This window comes from Haliotis rubra, unplaced genomic scaffold (assembly GCF_003918875.1).
Source record: "Haliotis rubra isolate DU_JTF1 unplaced genomic scaffold, ASM391887v1 Scf655, whole genome shotgun sequence".
Lineage (NCBI taxonomy): Eukaryota > Metazoa > Mollusca > Gastropoda > Lepetellida > Haliotidae > Haliotis > Haliotis rubra.
The window spans coordinates 158,607-181,330 of record NW_025767363.1 but is presented as its reverse complement, the minus strand read 5'-3'; the positions used below and the strand labels follow the sequence as shown (position 1 = coordinate 181,330).

The 22,724-nt window shown below is 40.6% G+C and overlaps 2 protein-coding genes across 2 annotated transcripts in view; one reads left to right on the top strand and one right to left on the bottom strand.

Moving 5' to 3' along the window:
• LOC124257270 overlaps positions 1 to 22,724 on the bottom strand; it is a 47,092-nt gene that overhangs the window by 9,500 nt on the left and 14,868 nt on the right. The window contains exons 2-6 of the mRNA XM_046691289.1: positions 13,222 to 13,309; positions 12,577 to 12,861; positions 10,596 to 10,739; positions 7,963 to 8,110; positions 507 to 527 (exon numbers count right to left, since the gene is read on the bottom strand). Of these exons, the coding sequence (XP_046547245.1) occupies positions 507 to 527; positions 7,963 to 8,110; positions 10,596 to 10,739; positions 12,577 to 12,861; positions 13,222 to 13,279 (656 nt within the window). The 5' untranslated portion in view covers positions 13,280 to 13,309. The remainder of the gene's footprint in view (positions 1 to 506; positions 528 to 7,962; positions 8,111 to 10,595; positions 10,740 to 12,576; positions 12,862 to 13,221; positions 13,310 to 22,724) is intronic.
• Positions 14,268 to 17,352, top strand: LOC124257268 (multiple epidermal growth factor-like domains protein 10). The gene is made up of 2 exons (XM_046691287.1): positions 14,268 to 14,371; positions 16,374 to 17,352. The coding sequence occupies exons 1-2, from the start codon at positions 14,320 to 14,322 to the stop codon at positions 17,279 to 17,281; spliced, it is 960 nt and encodes a 319-aa protein (XP_046547243.1). The 5' UTR covers positions 14,268 to 14,319; the 3' UTR covers positions 17,282 to 17,352.

The following is a 22,724-nucleotide window of genomic DNA, read 5'->3' as shown; positions in this document are numbered from 1 at the left end:
AGACAAGAAAGTCCTGGTGGCTGGCATCATGAAAATCACCCGTACGTGTATTGTGGTCACATCACAGTGTATGCTTCGACGGTGGCCTCGACTACAGAAAGAATTGCAGATGATATCCAACCCCCATGTAAATAGGGGTGTGGTCATAACATAACAGTCTTCTTTTCGAAATATTCCAGGAAAAATATTAAATAATTGAATGCATGTCCAAATGAAGTTGATAGTGATGAATTAACATTTGAAATACAGGGATCTTTATGTACGTCCGAATATTTTGAAAACCTAGGGACTCATGTTTTTGTAAATCGGATTATTTCTTTCTTCTTGTTCACAGCGGGAGTCAAATGAGTTTCTGGACAAATCCAAAAGTGCTCATTCAAACAAACAGCTAGTTAATAACTAATTAATGGTTGAACATAACTACGGAAGTATACACTGTCTGACTACTGGACTACATCAAAGCCTGTACTACATGCTGCCACTAAGGATAATGAATGTCATATTACCTGTTCTTGTGTCTCCGCCATCTGCAAAAAGAAGATATTTCTTTTAGACATTGATCTCTTGAATGGCCGTGCAATATGTGCACAATACAGGACAGGCACAATCATACCGTCAACCTAGACTGTCACAGATCCACAAAACCATGTCTGCAGGAGACATTAGTTAGTTTAAAACTTCAAGGCTCAATATAGCCAATAGATCAACCCTCCACTTTTTGTGTGAGGAGTATTTTCCAATGCAGTCGAAATCCCACTGTGGATGACTATCACCATCATTTGGACATGTATATACTGCCTTATATACACAATATGATGAAATGATTAAAAGCAGACATATAACATGAGTAAATATAAATCTATTCTTTAACCAATAAAATGATTGGCTGACTTAACACCCATAACAAAGAACACAACAGGGACGTAAGGTGCAAGTCAAAGGAGGGACTTGCATGGAGAATCATGTTTGGCATCATTGCCCAGTTTGGAAACGTCCTGGGATTGCTATTTTTTTGTAAACTGTAAATTTCATGATATCACGGCACTGGCAAGTGCAAGAAACGTAGTATAAGTTTAGTTTACTTAATTAAATGTGCATGTTAGCAAAAAGTTTGGGATCAGGTGGAATAAGTGTATTTCTGAGCAGACCTCTGCTCTGTCAGTTCTCTAAGATGACATGTGATTCTATACACAGACAGTTCTGAAGCTATTCATAAACTGCTTGCCATAAATGACACAGCTTAAACCAGTTTTCTGTATTACAATATCTGACATGTAAACATACACTAAATGCAACCGACAACTGATGTAATAATCAATATCCCTGTCACACCATACACCCATTACCAGTAAATGTAATCTATCAATGTTCAATAGTCAGGATTTAAGCCCTTCAAATACTACTCTCAGTAGATTAGAACAGTACTATAATTTTCTGTTCAACCTCACAATAAACTAACTTTAATTGATATTTTGACACAGTGCTAGAATAACTGTGAACACTGAAACGCACACAACTGAAATGACACAATATTGCAATTCTGTGTCGTTACCTCAATGCAATTAAATTATGATATGTGTCACTATGAAACATCATCTATTCATGTTAAATATCCATGTTATATACTTGAGGAGTGATGTCTACCTTATTTTTGTTGATAATGTATCCTGAAAACACTGAGTTGCCCAGGCGGGCCCATTGGCTGAACAACTCGAGAGCTCAAAGCAGGAGAAGGCCCCCTTGAAGAGCAGCCTCCTCGTGGTGGGTGCTGGGTAACGCCAATGGTTCTTCGCCCCCGTGTGGACCCGGGGTCGAATAGGTCCACAGCACCCCATTGCTGGTCGTAAGAGGCGACCAAATTGGGCAACCAGTTTGCCGTGGGTTGCATCCGTGTGTCGGCAGAGGAAGGGAGTCTGGTGGTTGAGGATGACAGGACCGGCAATAGTGTTCAATAAACCCACCACTTCGACCCTATCTTTGCCTAGACGGGTGGTAGAATAGCCCCGATTCTACCAATCGCCTGGCCATGCCTTGCCCTGTGCATGGAATGTCTATACAAAACTTGGTATTACATAACACTTTTGGCCATGTTCAAAATGTTAACTAATATTCTACCAAAACAAATTAACCTCGCAGACCCATACACAGAAGGCGGTGGCTGATGGGCCAATCTGGTGATGCTGACCTCCGATTTCTGTACGTCTCCAATTGATTGTCATGGACAGAACCATCCTGACCTTTAATCTGGTAGGCAGCTACAGCATTTCATGTCAAATTCGCTGGAGTATAACAACCCCTTATCCCCGGTCTTTGCCGCTTGGAGATCCGCTGCAATATAAGATCGTCCTTGTTGACATTCCATGGTGGGTGGGGAGAGGGGATGCCGAACCACATTACTCACGACATGGCTTCCCAATACCCCGGTTCAAAATGAAGACACATGGATACTGACAACCACCTGTCTAACGAGAGTACGCCCCTCCGACCTGACTACTGGCCACGCTTCCTGATCATTGAGGCTTGTGACAAGCAACCTTTGCAATTGAATCCTTTTGCAATCTCCAAAGGTATCGCTGGTATCAGCGGAGAGGTTGCCAATGTCACAAAGCTCCGATCTGGCTCTCTCCTGATAGAATGTACCCGGAAACGACAATCCTTGAATCTCCTCAAAATACAAGAATTTGTCAATATCAAGGTCGCTGTCTCAGTACACAAAACACTTAACTCGTGTAGAGGCATTGTACGGGACAGAGCTCGATGCCTGTCTGACATGACTGAAGAACAAATTGACAAGGAACTCTCTCAGCAATTCGTCACAGCCGTGAAACGATTCACCTTCAAAAAGGACGGTGTTGTTCAACCAACGAACATCTATCTCTTCACGTTCGCGCGAGCAAACATTCCTGATTCGATTAGAGCTGGTTATTGTAGCATTGGTGTGGAGGTGTATGTCCCCAATCCACTCCGGTGCTACAACTGCCAAAAGTTTGGACATGGATCCAAGTCCTGTCGTTCCTCTGCTGTCTGTTACCACTGTGGTGACAAGCATGAGGGCAACGACTGTACTAAGGAAGTGAAGTGCACAAACTGCGGTGGTAACCATATGGCCTCTTCAAAGTTTTGCCCAGTGTGGCAACGCGAATCCGAGATCCTAAAGATCAAGCACAAAGAAAATATCTCCTTTCATGAAGCAAAGAAGAGGGTTGAAAGTTTAACTGCAGCCCCTTCAACCATCACCTACTCCTCTGCTGTCTCCCGTCCTTCTATCACTACTGCAACCATCTCATGTCAGACCAACCTGACATGGATCATGTCTTCTCAGCCAACTCAACTCAACACAACTCAGCCCATCTCAGCCACTCCATCTCCAACGCCAAAAGTCAAAACCTCTGATTCACAAACACCAGAACAAATGCCAAAACCAGAAACAGAAACTGCGCGCAGAAAAAGGGGAAAAAAAGAGGCTAGAGAGACTAAAGCAACTTGAACAACCACCAAACACAAAGGCCCCCATCGAGGTCTATAACTCCTTTGACCCTTTGGATATGGAGGTAACTCCAACTCCACCAGACACCAATAGGAGTTCATAAAACGCTTTCTCACGTTCACGTGACCAGTGGAAGCACCATGAATCCACAAAACATGATCCAATGGAATTGCAGAGGACTTAAGAATAATTATAATGAATTACAGTTCTTGATTCAAGACTTCAAACCATCCGCATTTTGTCTCCAAGAAACCTACCTACAAAGGACCGATAAATTTGAAATCCGTCGGTACAGTTCCTACCACTCCTTTTCTCCTCCCGGTGTAAAAGCTACAGGAGGCATTTCTATCCTGGTGAAGCAGGGCATCCCTCATAGCCCTGTTCCACTTAACACCAACCTACAAACTGTTGCTGTCCGCATGACTCTGAACATAGGGATTACACTATGTTCCCTCTATCTCCCTCCCACCTCAACTGTTCGCCTATCAGATCTTTAGAACTTATACGATCAACTCCCAAAGCCCTGCATAATCATGGCCGACTTCAACAGCCATAACCCCCTATGGGGGAGTACTGATACAAATAGTAAGGGAAAGGTCCTTGAAGAGTTCCTCTCAAATAATGATTTATGCATCTTCAACGATGGAGCAAAAACCTACCTCCATCCTGCCACTGGATCATACTCTGCTCTCGATCTATCACTTACAGATTCTAATCTTTTAAATGAGTTTCAATGGTCGGTCCATGACGACCTTTGTATAAGCGACCACTTCCCAACAATTCTTCCTCCTATCAACCACACGGATGAACCACCATCAACAAAATGGAATTTTACTAAGGCCAACTGGCCTTTATTCCAAACCCTATGTTCAGAAAAACTTAAGCCGGACAACTTCAGGAATGTTCCTGACACCATGGAACTATTTTCAGACGTCCTAAATGCCATCGGAGACAAAAGTATTCCTAAGTCCTCTGCAAACCCGCACATACGCAAACCATGGTTTGATACAAACTGCAAACAAGCTAGGAATAATAGGAAGAAGGCGGAAAAATATTTCCGACAACATCCTACAATGCATAACCTAAATGCTGTTAAAATGACAAATGCCAGGGCAAAACGTACCTTCAAACAAACTAAACGCCGGTCATGGAGGAAATATGTGTCAAAATGTCCAAGGTGTGGAACATTATTCAAAAGATTAAGGGCAAAGGGTCAAAATCAGGAGTTCACCACCTGAAAGATGGTGACTCTCTCCTAACAAATAAATCTGAAATTGCAAACAAACTTGGCAAAACTTTGGCAAACCACTCCGCCTTATCAAATTATAACCCTCAGTTCCAGAAATACCAAACCCAACAAGGAAAGAAATCAGTCAATTTTAACTCTGATAATGGGGAGGATTACAACATTTTCCATCCATGAATTACGTAATGCCCAGGACAGGCTCACGACACTGCGGCAGGAGCTGATGAAATCCATTATCAGCTTCTGAAACACCTCCCCTACTCAGGCTTGGAAACACTACTAAATATATTCGATGACATCTGGACATCCGGACACTTCCCCCTTTGTGGCACAATGCCATTATCATCCCTATACCAAAACCCGGCCGCGATTATACTAATCCCTCAAACTACCGTCCTATATCACTAACTAGCTGTGTTTGCAAAACCATGGAGCGCATGGTCAACAATCGATTAATCTGGTACATGGAGACCAATAATCTCCTCAGTGACCTCCAATGTGGTTTCGGAAAGAACCGAAGTACCATTGACCATCTGGTGCGTCTGGAATCATTGATCAAAAACTCCATTGTCAACAAACAACATACAGTTTCTATCTTTTTCGACTTAAAAATTGTCTGACTATTTCCATCAAGATCAGGGCGTCCCCCAAGGCAGTATCCTGTCTGTCACACTTTTTAGCATAAAAATTAACAGCCTCACTAACGTTCTGAACAGTTGCGTCGATGGGTCCCTTTTCGTGGATGACTTCAATATTTCATGTCGTGGTAAGAACATGCACACAATAGAAAGGCAGCTACAACTCTGCCTTACCAAAATCCAAAAATGGGCCAATGAAAATGGTTTTAAGTTTTCAAAATCCAAAACAAATTGTATTCACTTTTGTCGTAATACAAACCACACAAGGATCCAGACCTAACTGTAGATGGTACGTCCCATCGAGGTAGTAGAAGAAGCCAAATTCCTTATTCGACCATAACCTGACATTCTTACCACACATAAAATATTTGAAAACAAAGTGCTTGAAGGCTCTAGACTTGCTAAAAGTAGTTTCAAATACAGAGTGGGGAGGGGATCAGACCACCCTCCTTTACTTGTACAGATCATTATTTGGCAGTAAACCAGATTATGGCTCCATTGTCTACGGTGGAGACTGCAAAAGCAGTCTAGAAAAATTAGACTCTATCCACCACCAAGGGCTGAGGCTCTGCCTGGGAGCTTTTAGGACCTCTCCGGTAGACAGTCTATAGGCGGAGGCCAATGAACCTTCCCACAATTGTGTTTTCAACCCTCTCTATGAAAACATGTTGCCTAATCTGCCAAGCCTGGTTCCACCACTTGGAATCAGGATCAAACCACACATATCTGCAGCTAAAATTGATCTCAATATCATTGCACCTTACCGACTTCTGTTCTCACCACCATGGCAAATGGTGAAACCACAAGTCGATCTTACCCTCACCAAACTCAAAAAGTCTGAAACAAATCCTTTGATGTTCCAACAGGAATACAACCAACTACGTTCAAAGTATAACGTTCATAGATCCATTTTCACAGACGGATCTAAGGACGATGGCCAAGTTGCCAGCGCTACAGTCATTGGATCCAAGACTGTCTCCTCTAGGATCCCCGACAGTTCCATTTTCACCATTGAAGCCAAAGCTATCTTCTCAGCTTTGACCTACATTCAACAGCAAATTCATTCCAAAAACTTCATCGTTTGTACAGATTCATTATCCTGCCTTCAAGCAACTCTAGATGTGACTTCAAGTCACCCAATCATCCTGGACATATTAGAACTTCACAACGACCTTTCTACTGGCCAATGTGACATCGTCCTCTGCTGGTTGCCGGGTCACGTCGGCATAGCAGGTAACACTAAGGCCGATGCTGCAGCAAAAGCAGATCTTGAAAAGCCCCTATCTCCACTGCTAATCCCGTACAGTGATTTCAAACCCACTATCAAAAGCTATACTCGGGACCTGATGCAAAAAAGGTGGGACACTCAAGTAGGAAGAAACAAACTCCATGAATTGAAGCCAACAATCGGTTATAACTACCTGGGTTGTCAGTCAAGGCGTGATGAAGTTATTTACGACAATGTCGTATTGGCCACAGTCGGTTTACACATGACTATCTGCTGAAAACGGATGGGGATGGACCCCCCATATGTCTCTCCTGCAATGAGGATTTCACCGTCAAGCATATTCTGCTTGACTTTGTGGGCTTCACATCTGCAAGGGACTCGCATTATCACGCAACCAATCTGAAAGATCTGTTCTCCAGCGTGAGCACTCATCTGATACTAACCTACCTGAGGGAAGTTGATCTATTTCATAAATTGTAACTGTGTAATGTCACTAACGAATTTACGTGCTTTTCAATTTAGTGCTATAACATTCTCTGTTCTAAAATGACAATGTAATGAATGTGTGTCTTTGGAAACGAAACCATTTTTGACTTTGTACTTACAATGTATATTAATCCAGACTTGTTCTCGTCACTATATGGCTGGAATAATTCCGATGTGACGTAAAGCCCAACTCAATTCAACTCAACTCAAGCGGGAGAAGTCATTATCCAACACGCTCCACGATGCACACTAGGGAGCAGTTATTGTCACACTAATGCAGATACAGGTGCAACCTTTATGTGTTCAATACAAATATAGCTGGGATGACTGAAGTCCAGGGCCTAGATTGTCGAAGATTTCTTAGCGCTAAGATAGTCGTAAGTTAATGTTGATGTATGGCATTTACGACTATCTTAGCGCTAAGAGAGCTTCAAAAATCTAGGCCCAGAAAAATATGATTTGTCACAGACATGAAATTCCTAACAAGGTGGCTGGCATCATGAAAATCACTCGTATGTGTTTTTTGTTGTCACTTCACAGCGTATGTTTCGACGGTGATCTAGACTGCAGAAAGAACTGCCGATGATACCCAACCCCCGTCTACATAGGCTTGTGGTCATTACATAAAACAAAGTCTTAATGTTTCGAAATATTCACGGAAATATATTATTTAAAAAAAATAAAATTTGCAGTCAAATTTTCAATCTGCAATATGTTGCTCAAATGTAGGTGATAGTGGTAATTTACGGATTGACATTTGAAATACACATAATTTTTGCACATCCGATGCTTCAGGGAGAATATTTTAAAAACCGGTGGGCACATATATTCATATATTGAACATCTATTTGTCATCTAATCAAGCATATATATTTACCTTAAGAAGAGCATAACATGGATAACAGATGCGGCTACAAATGCTAGTGAGACTGCTACAGCTGCTCCAAGGAACACAGGAGCCGGTATGGTAATCACGCCCCACCCTCCTTCCTTGTTGTTCACAGCAGCGGGAGTAGTAGACGTTTCTGGACAAATCCAACAGTGCTCATACAAACAAACATCTGATAAATATTTAATGCAGAACCTCGCGAGGTCAGTTACGACAGAAAGTTCAAGAGGTTCCCATCAAAATTAGAATGTCATTCACTACCAAATTCTTGATGGAATGTGTCCGTTACTGTTACACAAAACATGAGTGTCGGCCTGTCGAGAATGTCAGAATATCAGAATGCACACAGACTGAGGCACCTATGCAGATTTGTTTGTAAGTATTTCCTGTCATTTGTGTGTGAAGAACTGTTAATGAAGCTAATATCAAGGAATAATAAACTAAGAGGCAAAAGAAAGTATAGGTTGGCATAAGTAATTTTTCTTTAAAAATGTGATCCACGGTGGCGAGAGAGTATTCTGGCAGTCATTTCCCGGCTACAGGGAGGAACAAATAACACGTCCGAAACGGAAAACAACTGACGGTGCCACGTTGCACGAGAAATTGGTAAAACAGGTCTGGAGTCTGCAGAATGAGATGGGCGTACCGAAGTGGTGCATAAATACGATCATTACATAGCATGGCATCACAGTTGATATAAAACACACCAAAGACCACATGATTAAAGAGAGAGGGGCTACACAAGTCGAAGTATCCAGAAGGTTCGGGTGTGCACACCACTGACGGTATCCAGGCTTCTACAAAAATACCGGTAGACAGGAAAGACTGACAGGCACAGAACGGGAAGACCGCCAGACCAGTAAATGAGAATCATCCACCTACGAGACAGATTCGTAACGATGACGGCGACGGCGATGGCAACAGCTGCAACAGCATTGGGACATCGCATTAGCCCACGTAGCCCACGTACAGTACTGCCTAATAAGAGCCTAGCGTCACTTCCGTGGAATGTTTTTGACACTGCAGCATCGATGCCAGAGACTGCGATAGGCTAGACGAGTTCGAGTCTCGCAGGTGAGGCAGTGTCGCCGACCGAGTGCTGTTTGAGTTGTTTCAGAATGATGGCAGAGAACGGGTTTATCGCCGCAAAGGTGAACGACTAGCTCCCTGTGTACATTCAACAAGCCCATCCTTTCGCCGGAGGAGGCATCAAGGTTCGGGGCGGTATTTGTGGGGAACAGAAGACTGATCCGGTAGTAACTGTTGTGCAGAGGAACTTAAACGCAGTGCCGTACAAAGACCAGGTGATACAACCAGTTGTGCTCCCATTCATGCAAAACCAATCACAGGGAGCAGTGTTTAAACATGAGAATACAACGCCCCATGCAGCAAGACTAACACAAGGCTTTCTCTGTCCACTCAGCAGATATGAACTCGATAGAGCATCTGTGGGACCTTCGTAAGAGACAGAAGTCGTCAACAGCTCACTGACAAAAGACAAGAGCTGGAGCGTGTCCTGAGTGTGGAGTGGCAAAGGATTCTAGCGTACGTCATGAGACGTCTGTGGTCATCGATGAGACGACGCATCACAGCATGCATCGAGGTACGTGGGGGTCATAATTCTGTCTTAAATGAACTTGTATAGAGCCTGACAATCGCGTATTCGTGTTCACATATCACTGAAGACCATTACGTTCTAACCCACCCAAAATATGCTTGAATGATCATCTGTAACCATTCTTCATTTCATATTATACTTGTAATCAACAATTTGTGTTGTATCGTTTTTCTTATGGATCGACAAACTCGACCTACACTTTCTTTTGGCTCTTAGTTTAATATGTTTTCAAGGATGAAGACTGCAAATTAATCTGAAAGCTGTTGACAATGTTCTACACTGTTAATGCCAGGGATGTATCTGATGTATGAGGTTTTGTGGCAGAACCTATGTTTTCAAGTGTAATCTGGAAACGGGTAGAATAAAATGAAGCTATGAGCACTATAGAAGTATGACTTTATAAATGGTGTTTGAGCATGACTATATCAAATGCAATAATCTCCTATTTGTGACCGAGATCAGGATTGTCCAATCCAAACACATAAACCTAGGCCAACCTTCTAAACACACATGTGATCTCGTCAGACTTTACTTTATACGTTTTATACTTTATACTATTTATTGTGGTATCAGTTGTTATTTTTGTAAGTATATAGTGGAACTTTATGTCTAGGATGGAAAGCATGTGCAAAAGAGAGTAGTTTGGAGTTTGGAGTGTGTTTGTTTGTAGTCTAAACACAGTCCCAACGTTGACTTTTTGTCGTCATCCCGCTAAACAGTTTCTAGAAAGGTTCTTATAGAAGAGCGAGAGAAAAGCGTTTAGTGGCCTCCTACTGCAATTTCACTTGGAGCATACCTTCTTGTCCAGTGTCGGTGGAATGGCTATCCGAAACCACAGACATTTGGCTTGCTTCCAAGATCAAGACATTCTACTGCGACACATTCTGGACATTGACTTGTGTAAGAGGACCAACGGTGTGCTGATGTACTGATTTACCTGCGCTTTACACACTAACATTCAACTCATTTTGTATATACACGATAGCCACATATAACTTCGTACCTTTCGCAGTGTTACAAAACTCTCCAGTATAAGTCCCACGGCATCCAAGCATACAGACTCCAGTTGTTTGGTTGCATCTTTCCTCCACACAGTTGCTGCTGCAGCGATGTTGACATGTATCTCCATACAAGCCACGACCACATTCTGGACAACAATCAAAGAACGGATTAAATATCAGATATACGAGAAAGTATCTTCTTTCTGATGTCACATGTAATACCATTCATTTAATGTGTGGAAACATCAATGGTACCATGATCGGTTCACCGAAAATCCCCACGGAACCTTCAGAAGTATCGATTTTCACCTTTTGAAAAAGTGGAGCACATACGACATTATCACAGTCGACCGGGTGTAAAAAACCTTAGAGTCGACTTTGTGTGCAGACTCTTTCCATATTGTCACAACCCCTATTGTACAGTACACAACCCTGTGCACTTAAAAGAACCCACGAACATGGTTTGTATATGACCAGATGGTGACCACATGAATACAAGCAAAAACCTAGTTACGTGCAGCAACGTGCAGTGAATTTGGACAAAGAACTGTGACTGTGTGTCCCAGTCCACCATGGGTACCTCGTTAGGATGAGAAAGCCACAATAATAATAGGTTCTGCCTAGTTTTCCATACAGACAATTGTGCGAATATAGATATATAGTACACAAAATGCCTCTGAAAAGACAACTATCGCAAGACCAAGTGGACGAGAGATTGGCAAGATGCGTTGAAAAATCTCTGCACAAGAAACGAAACAACGATTTGGAATTGGTTGCAGTCAACTAATCGAAATATGGAATACAGCAGAAGATATGCAAATAGCTACAAAGTCCATTTCCTCCTCCCCCAGTCCAAATGCGACGTCGCATGGATATGTGCCCTATATAAATATCCTATAAAAAATAGTTACTGATGGTTTATACAAAATGTGATAATCTTGTGTAAACGGCTAGCGTGTTGGCTGTTCATGGGTACATTGTAAACCGTTTAGAACATTACTGTGGTGTCTTATGCAACACTGCATTTGACAGCAACACAAGATGATGTTGAAAGTATCACATTAAAGCAACAGAACCCTTTTCACATTCCAATGAGGAACTGAGCACGCGTATTTGAATCACGAAAGTAATATTGATACCGGGTGTTTTGTGAAAATCTTCCCGCTCTTATCAAAGAGGTAAGAGTTGTCTCCCTTCAGCACCGGTCCGTTCAGAGTAAGTATTTATATTCGCACAGCATTTATGAATATTATTACATTCTTTCGCTGAAGACCATTCACTACAATGTCAAACATTAAACTGAGGTAAATGGTCCTTGTAAAATATGGACACTGTGGCAAGAGTTTCTACAGACCGTAGATGTATTTTCCCAAATAAGTAATTTGGACATTTAAATGGATATTTCCCATCAAGTTAAACGTAAAGGGAACTACATGCCACGAATGATCCAATACCTATACCGTGATGGGTGCTTTTAGTTGATCACGTTACAGTGGGGCATGTAACCGAACAGTGTTGACGCCATTGTGATCACTGCAACCTGACTTGAGAATCGAACGTAACAAAGGAGACTTATAATGATTGTTGAGAAGAGTCTATCACTTATACTTATCATAATGAAAATGGTATTTTCACTGCTATTTATATATTAACAATACATATTATAGAATATAAACTCACGGGCGAAAGAAACGTTACCAAAATTACTTTTAATCTTTTATTGTACACTTAGTGATTATTCATATCTGTTGTAAATCCATTCATATGTATGACTACAACTTTTTTCACTCATCATGCTTTGATCTCACTTTTTCTTACAGCCAATTAAGTTAATATTTACGCAGGTGTTTTGTTTTTTTGTGTGTTTTGCGTTAATATGGGAGTGTTGATGAGATTGTACTGGAGCTCCAATTTTAAAAGGTTAAATGTGTTAAGATCCATTGCTCAATGACACGCAGCCTAAACTGGTTATTGTCAACTTACTTCGTGTGCTATTACAAAACACGCCCATGCTGGTTCCATTGCAGCCGAGTGTGCAGTGCCCAGTTTGCAGGTTACAGGTCTTGTTGAGACAGTTGGTGCTGCAGGATTGGTCACACAGATCACCATGCCAACCACGCTGGCATCCCCCGGAACACTTCCCCGTGTCTCTGTGACAGTACTGAAGATTTCTTGGTGGAACAAGGGCACAGTTCACAGGACAAGTCAAGTTGCAGTGCTCGCCATATTTCCCCCACTCGCACCGTTTGTCCCCTGGTACGACCAAGACTGAAGTAAAGCATCACATGATGTTACAGTACAGATTCTGCTGAGAAAAAGTAGATGTTGCAATACAGAATCTGTAGGCATCTTATCATCGGTTTTCCTAAAATATCCTTTCCGACATCAATTATTTCCATGCATGTCAACATTTGTGAAAACAAACAGCATGGATCAAAATTATATGAGATAAGTCATTGATTTGTGAAAGTATATTATTGTATTTTTCTCGCTGAGGCTCCTACCAACAAACTTTAGGCGTGTAATACCATAAGTGATTGTAAGTTTACATCAGTCATCATTCAATTTATCGTTCAGACCACATATGTGAGATGTTGTCGCTTTTAGTTGTTGCCACGGGGTACTTACTGATCGACACTAGGAATGCAGGAAAGTAAAGACTCCACATTCTTCCAAGCTGAACCATAGTAGCTGTTGCTATCACTGCTGGGAACGCCTATAGTCACAGAAATATGTCAACATGATAAAATATAGAAATTGTACACACAGTAGTCCTGCTTCCTCAAACAGTTGTATCACTCACAAAAACAGTCGTCTAGTGTTTGTGTACATAGTGATCCTGGTCAAGTACGTTTGATTTACTTTTCGATTTATAAATTATATTCCTCTTCCTGAGGAAAGCGAATACAAACCAGAAAGTGTAATTTTATTCGAAATTACTAGATACTCATAACAAAATCTTCAGATGATAATAACATGAAAAAATATCAAGTTACCAAAAAGTGTAAAAATAATCCGGGATATTTTTGCAACATATAAACATGTTGATCATTCAGTGTGATATTCGGATACATCATACAAAAGACATGCAGAGAGCAAAGTCTGTCACCAAGTTGCATGTTTCTGGGACGTTTACAAACATAAATGGGTCTATCCACGTGCAAGTGAAAACACCATTATGTTGTAGACTGTTGTGTAGCTGGTTTACATTACGAAGTAGATTCTTTCACTTCTACAGCAGTATTTGCCATGGCACCTATTTACTGTATTGTTGTAATACGTTGTTCCTGTTATGAGGTTGTACTAGTAAGTTGACGTGGTCACTTAGTGTTTCGAATGCCGTAAGTTCTAAATTCAAAGACCGGAATCGAAGCATATTTATTATGGATTATCAGAGTATAATGGCAAGTCGATATTCATTTCCAGTCTTGAAATTGTCGTTTTTTCTTCAAAATATAGAAAAATAAACAGATGCTGCTCCAATTGTGTATCAGTTTGCGAAAGCATATCTCGGTTTGGCTGACTATGTAAAACCTCAAAGGCGGGTTTTCACCGATACCCCGAGCCATGATTTCCGGTTTAGAAGGAAAAACATTTTTTTTAAAGTAAGTGATTCACTCTCTTTATAAACGGACACATTAATATCGCACATACAAAGTGCGGGATGTCTTATTTACAGTAACAACCAACAATGTATTCACATTGATTGAGATATCAGGACACAACATGACACTGGTGAAGTTAATGTGTTGGGTGTACCTCATGACGTTCTCTAAAGGTAAGAGTTTATACTTGTCATTCCATGTGTTGGTGTATCTCATGACGTTCTCTAAAGGTAAGAGTTTATACTTGTCATTCCATGTGTTGATGTATCTCATGACGTTCTCTAAAGGTAAGAGTCTATACTTGTCATTCCATGTGTTGGGTGTATGTCATGACGTTCTCTAAAGGTAAGAGTTTATACTTGTCATTCCATGTGTTGGGTGTATCTCATGACGTTCTCTGAAGGTAAGAGTTTAAACTTGTCATTCCATGTGTTTGGTGTATCTCATGACCTTCTCTAAAGGTAAGAGTTTATACTTGTCATTCCATGTGTTGGGTGTATCTCATGACGTTCTCTAAAGGTGAGAGTTTAAACGTGTCATTCCATGTGTTGGGTGTACCTCATGACGTTCTCTAAAGGTAAGAGTTTATACTTGTCATTTCATGTGTTGGGTGTATCTCATGACGTTCTCTAAAGGTAAGAGTTTATACTTGTCATTCCATGTGTTGGGTGTATCTCATGACGTTCTCTAAAGGTGAGAGTTTAAACGTGTCATTCCATGTGTTGGGTGTACCTCATGACGTTCTCTAACGGTAAGAGTTTATACTTGTCATTTCATGTGTTGGGTGTATCTCATGACCTTCTCTAAAGGTAAGAGTTTATACTTGTCATTCCATGTGTTGGGTGTATCTCATGACGTTCTCTAAAGGTAAGAGTTTATACTTGTCATTCCATGTGTTGGGTGTATCTCATGACGTTCTCTAAAGGTAAGAGTTTATACTTGTCATTTCATGTGTTGGGTGTATCTCATGACCTTCTCTAAAGGTAAGAGTTTATACTTGTCATTTCATGTGTTGGGTGTATCTCATGACGTTCTCTAAAGGTAAGAGTTTATACTTGTCATTCCATGTGTTGGTGTACCTCATGACGTTCTCTAAGGGTAAGAGTTTATACTTGTCATTCGATGTGTTGGGGTATCTCATGACGTTCTCTAAAGGTAAGAGTTTATACTTGTCATTCCATGTGTTGGGTGTATCTCATGACGTTCTCTAAAGGTAAGAGTTTATACTTGTCATTCCATGTGTTGGTGTACCTCATGACGTTCTCTAAAGGTAAGAGTTTATACTTGTCATTCGATGTGTTGGGGTATCTCATGACGTTCTCTAAAGGTAAGAGTTTATACTTGTCTTTCCCGCATACATCCGATCATTTACAACCGAACTAATCATGACAGTGTTATTTGGTTATGCTGAATGAATTGTACAAATCATGTTGATCAGTGTTCCATGAACGGAGTGTTTACTCGACATACACAGTTATTAGTATGTGTCAATAAAAGATGTTATTTCTGAGGCTAAATAGTGTCATGATACACTGATGTTATGATAATGTTGTTTTAACATTATCTGGTTAGCGACACGTGTGTGTGTGTTTGTCTGTGTGTTTTGCGTGCGTGCGTGCGTGCGTGTTTGTGTGTGTCTTTGCGTGGTCTTTCTTCCAGATCAGAGTGTAATAAAGACACATCGATGCATTCATGAATGTGTGAGGGTTGTTACGCTTTGATTCCAAAGTTGAAACTAAGTAGTTAACGGGAAATCAGTCCGTACAATGATTCGGTGCGTGATTGAAGCAACAAGGCCAGGTTTTGTACTGTTCACAACTATGATAAACTTTCACAAATAGGATGAGGATAGAGGGTAAGATAATCGCCACACAATTGCTGGACTTCTTGTAACTTGAGATGTAATGTGAGGTGAGATGCAAACGAACAGAAAAGAAAACAACAGAGGATGATGATGGTTAGGGCCTGGAGGGTTGTAGTACATTCAACAGTCAGTCTTAATATAGCACAGGTCCAATTACCAGTAAATCTCTCAACCAACTGAATGTCAACACTTTGTATTGTGTATTGTCACACAATGAATACCACGGCCACATCACACACACCCATTATTGTCTTTATTGTGCTCTTTAGCCCTTTACTCGATGGTTTAGTGAAACCTGATTTCCTTTTCAGGCGACCAGTGCAAGGACAACCAGCATTGTTCAGATTGTGACAGAATAGGAAGTTGCCTCACAGACTGTGACACTGGGTATTTTGATCGGATGTGCATGTCAGCGTGCAGCAAGACCTGCAGGAACCATTCATGTCAGTTGTCAGTCTCTGGTGTCGGTGATTGCACTCAGCGGTGTGTCCCCGGATATCAAGGCCCAGTGTGCGATATACCATGTGACAGTCCAGGAGGTAGATGTACAGCATGTCCAGGTGGTTGTGATGGAGGATATTGTCAGCTGGGCTCATCCTGTGTGTCTGGATGTGTAGACTCCTACTACGGGACTGACTGTAAGTCGTGTTCTAGTCGATGTAAGTCCTGCAACAGGATGACAGAATCGTGCAGAGAATGCCACCCTGGATACTTTGGTCCAAACTGTGGGTATTCCTGTGATCACTGCCTCGGATCCTGTGAACATGGATGCACAGGGGGCTGTCTTCCTGGATTTTATGGCGCGTTCTGTGACAAGACATGCAGTGAAATGTGTGGATCAGACCCCAACACATCTACTGACAAACCTCTACTGGTACCAAACACTGGAGTACGTGACTGTCACAGAGACAGCGGGGAGTGTATCCACGGGTGTGAAGAGGGGTGGTATGGCCGACAGTGCTCTTCTCCGTGTAGTTCTAACTGTAGAAACTCCAAGTGTCAGTCCGACAGCGGGTCGTGTACAGATGGGTGTGCACGTGGCTTCTATGGTGGCCTCTGCCACCACACGTGTGAAGTTTGTCACGATGGTGTCTGTGATCAGAAGACTGGCACGTGCACCGAAGGCTGTCAGCTGACTGGACGAAAGTGTGATTCCACGTGTGCAGCCAACTGTTCCATAGCGGAATGTCTAAGCTGCAACCATGGTAACTATAACTGATTTATCAGTTGAGCTAAATTTGTTTATTAGTTAAGTAGCTTGTCCATATTTGGCAATATAAAAATAAGAAGTATGAGTGTTCACATTAGTTGCTGGTGTCCAGAAATTGAACATTGGTCTTATTATATATGTTGACACAATTTTCTGTGTAGATTCTTATTACATATTCTCCATTGCAGGTGTCAGTGACAGCAGCATTGTTGACCTGAAGATTGGGCTGTTAGCGGTGATTTCAATGTTTGTGGTGATCATCTTGCTGAGTCTATCACGCTTCTTCTACAAACGTTTGAGGACTAAGTGAGTATAATAAACATACATAGCCACTTGATGTTTTTATTAAAAGAGAAATATTATTATGGCTTCAACAACACTGTCACGCTTTTCTCCTGCATTTAGAATATTTGGGGTTTTTTTTGACGCAGCTGTACTGCCCGTATCCTAGTGTCATCTAAATCAATGTCCTGGTTCCTACATGACTGAATAATTCTTAGGTTTATAGTGTTCGAGAACGCTACGTTATTCCCTGCATGCTTCACTGTAGGTAGTAAAGGATTATATACCCCATGACCATCAGTGTATGTCACAGTATGTTTGTATGTACCATTGCCTGGCTAAGACCATTTTTAAAGAAATCACCAGGATTTGCTTTTGGCTAATGTTTCTTGAGTATCAGCTGATGGTAAATCATCCTCAGCTCTCTTGGTTGTTTGATAACTTAGCTGTCATTCTTTTGGTTGCCTAGACAAAGGTTTCCTGCTTCTAACATTTATTCTCGAATGGCATGTTTCCTTCGAAAGTAGAAAGAGTGCGAAGTGTGAGATAAACAAATATACAGACAGGATTAATTACAGGAATATATAGATGGACTACATATAGAGTACTGACCATGTCTTTGTGTACAAAACACACATATGTGTCAATGATGTTGCTACAGCAGAGCAGTCTGCTCTTGATGACGACACATACACTAAACTAATACGGAACTATGTTGTTGAACGTCCTGAGAAAGCAGGGCAATATCTGTCTCCAATTGACGACTGATGCAATGTAATCCCTTATTGCAGATACGGAGTTTTGTAAAGGAACTTAGAGCTTCAGTGAGTAGCTGTTGTTACAATCTCTACAGTATAGATCAGACCTCAACAAAACCCAAATGTAAAAACCAACATTGAGGAAGAACCAGCTTAAGTATAATTACTTTTTAACAACTTATGATAGCAAGTGACGCCATTATTTTCCATTTAACATAATAACGTAATTTTAGCATAGTATCAATATGTTTAGATGAAACGCATCGAGTAGACGACCATTAGAATCACAACATCTTACCGGCGATTAGTTCAAGTAGAACAGAAAAAGAAGTATCCCTCTTTCAACAATCGAAAATAACATGCTATAATTGTCATCAAACACACACAGACACACATACATATTATTTCATCTTGTTTTTATTGTTTGTGGTCGCTGTGAAAGTCCGTGCTTGGTTTGATTGACTGTCATCTTCGGGCCTCGTTAGGCTGGGTGTTTGAATTAATGAATTTTATGTCTGGTTTGGTTTCATAACACTGTAAATTGTCAGTTGTGTTACTGATGAGGTTTTACTGCTATAACATGTTGGGTTTTATAATTTGCATTATAACAGCAATAGTTGCCATCGCTATTTGACAAACGTATCAGTTGGATGTTGGATTTATTGATCATTTCAATTGTCTGTTTAGCTTTTGCTTCTCTCATATTGTATTATGTATTTGTTGTATTTTTTTAAACTCGTGTTTGACAAATGCTGAAGAAAACCTTCCCGTTATTAAACATAGATGTTTGAGATGTATACCAGACAGGACCTAATCGTTACGATTGTCGTGCTCACTTTAAAATCCTCTCATCGTTTTAGTAGAACGAACTACCCTTTTCACAATTATTGTGCTACTTACGATATGCACATTATGCATGTATATATTCTATCCAAATGTTTGCATATGAATGAGAGTTTATGGTGGTTGTGATGTGTGTATTGTAGAAGGAATCAAAGCAGCCAGCCTCAGTTAGTTTCCAGAGGCAAAAGTACACACTAGCATGCCATTCGGATTAGTGAATGACATCACGATTCAGGATAATTAATTCAGGTTAATATTGTCATCAGAGTTCAGGAAAGTGTCATCACAATCATCACTATTCAAGATTGTTTATGTTCATTCGACCTCTGGTTGCGCTCGATGTAAATAATTTGGGTAAAGAAAGGAAGGGAGCAAATATCCTAGAGGGTCCATGTGTGCAACTTGCATTTCATTTATTCAGCAACATTCACAATTTCAAGACAGACATTATATGTTTTATGAGGGTTATCACACAGTAGACAGTTTACTACTGTGTACTAATCATGTCACTTCTATACCCTAGCCTTCGTGGCCCTAAATATGTATTACATCTGACATGAAGAGTCCACTGTGCCACTGTGCTGTGACTGTGGTTATCGATCAGTTTCCCCCATTACATTTGACATGAAGAGTCCACTGCGCCACTGTGCTGTGACTGTGGTTATCGATCAGTTTCCCCCATTACATCTGACATGAAGAGTCCAATGCGCCACTGTGCTGTGACTGTGGTTATCGATCAGTTTCCCCCATTACATTTGACATGGAGAGTCCACTGCGCCACTGTGCTGTGACTGTGGTTATCGATCAGTTTCCCCCATTACATCTGACATGAAGAGTCCACTGCGCCACTGTGCTGTGACTGTGGTTATCGATCAGTTTCCCCCATGTGTGCAACAGGTTCCAGGGCCTGACACGTCCCGGTCTCGTCAGTGTAAATGTTTTATTCAATGAAGTTTATGTCCGTGCGACTCGCACGGTATTTTCAATGTTTTCAGTAATTAGTTACTGTGGGGATTTGCCCTTAAGCATTGTCAGACAGACAGACAGACAGACAGACAGATGTGTATTCACTATTTCAGGCCATATGACCCACAGTACAGTTGTGTTGTTATAATATTTTTACATTGCACAGTCACGTGGAAATATAAATATGCATACATATATTACCGTCTAATTTCAAAAATCTTTTCAAGGAATATTGAAACAGATAATATTATATTGATATTTATTGAGTTTACAGGTTTTTCATGTGTTGTTCATCTTTGTACACAGTTGAGATCATAGGGAGGTATTTGCTTCTAAGAGACGGGTAATGCTCACAAATGAAAAGAACATGAAATTCATCCTCGACATAGCCTTCATTACAAAAGTGACATAAACTATTTTTTGTATCATGTACTTCTTTCTAAAAAATCTAACATTAAAATTGTGGAGTGATATTCGTAATTTTCAAGTTCTATCCTGCAGTTCGGATACATATTTTTCAGGAATAAGTAATGATATTATGTTTCCATAATGCCACAAAAACCTTGAGGATGATATTTGAGAGTGTCAGTTTTGTGAAAATATGTCATTTAATCTGTGTTTTAAGGATAAAGGTAAATAACTTGTCATTTCCAACATTTTGAGGTATCCAATCAAGGGAAAACCAGACATAAATAGAATATTTCTTATATCAGACACCCAAGAATCTTTCCCATTATCATCCAATCTGTTTAACATGTTATAACATTGAACGGTAAATCTTTTTGAAATCTTACGAAGCAGCTTTATCCAATATTTGACAGCCCTTAACTGAGATGAAACAAGAGACCAGTGCGACCAATTTCTCCTAAAATAGCTTTGTTAGAGGCATATTATCAACACCTAATAAATCTTTAAATATATAGCGTGGACTTTTTCAATTGAATCATTACGTTTAACTCCCCATATTTCGCAGCATTGTGACAGCAGTGGTCAATGTTTGTCATATTAGAATGGATTATTATAGTTGCTTGATTGGCCATAACACTAATTTGTCACTATTTTGTTTTCTGCTTGAACTTTCTATTTTATGTTTTCAGTATTTTGTTTGTGCGCGAAAATGTGTGTTTTATGATTTTTGAGTTGATTTGTTGCAGTTTTATAGTCCCAAGGATGGGATAACATTGTCAGGTTGACAGGTGTTCTAATGTACATGATTTATGGCTTTGTGTTATAAAACAAACACGATTGAGTTCTGACAGTACTAACAAGGAGTACTGATTACATGTGTTGTGCTCACTGTTCAGACATGTGTAAATCTTTCCAACGTTTTAGTAGCAATAAACATATTTTTTATCTTATTATGTATATCTCTCCATCCATGGATTACGGTTAAACATCTTTGCAATGAAGTCGACGTATTTAAGTCAAAAAATGACTGATGCCAGACTACAAAGTTTCTCCATAATATTTCCCTGTGCTAATCTGTCACGGACAAAGTGACTGACGGGAACACTGTCCATTTGGCAGAAATATTAATATTTACATATGTAAATTAATCTCTCCAACCTTTAAGTTGCACAAAATATCTTCTTTTTTATGTATTTCTCGCCATCTGCAGGTCATATATACTTTGCAAGAAACAGCAGTGTTACTGGTTCATTAAAGGGGGTGTACTTAGAAAGGTATGGTCAAATGGAATAAGTCAACTCTAGCCCTAGTTATTTTTCGAGCGATAGCAGGACGTTCAGGCTGTCTGTGACATACAATTGACGCGTCACATTACCATAACTGAAAGGACATTATGTGATACACACATCTGACTTATTAACCAACAGTTAAATGCATGCGACAAGTTTAAACAGACCAGGCCAATGTTATTACATTACTGTGCTGGGAAGAACAACCCTCACATGAAGCAACAACACATACACAAGATAATGGCATTAGCGTCCGACTCCTGCCGTGCATACCAGGGATGCCACACTCCATCCTACACCACACATACAGTGAGCGTGTGTGTGTCTACGTGTGTGTGTTTGTGTGTCTGTGTACGTATGTGTGTGTTTGTGTGTCTGAGTGCGTGTGTATCTGTTTGTCTGTTTGTGTTGTTCGCTGTCCGTGTGTCTGTGTCTCAGTGTGTGTCTTTGTGCGTTGTCCTGTGTCTGTATGTGTGTGTATGTGTGTCTGTATGTGTTGTTTTGTGTAAGTGTGTCTTTGTGTATATATGTGGGAGTCGTATATATGTGTGTATGTGTGTTATTCTCTGTGTGTGCGATTGACTGGAAGTCACGGAATAGCAACAATTGTGCGGGTTTCTAAAAACCTCTCCTAGCTTGCTCCTTTTACGCGTATATGAGCATTTCTATTTTATTTAATAATATTGTTTATCTTCAGTGAGCCAAAACTTAGTTTCATTAAAGCTCTTTCCGCTTTGCCAGACACATGCTCACCGCAGTTCATGTTTAAACTACGTCGTTCATATACTTCGATTCTACGCCATTCTCCGTCAGGGCACCATGTAAGTCTGTTGCCAGCCTTTCCACACACACGACACGAGTGTTAGATCTGTAGACACACGAGCGTTAGATCTGTATGCACACGAG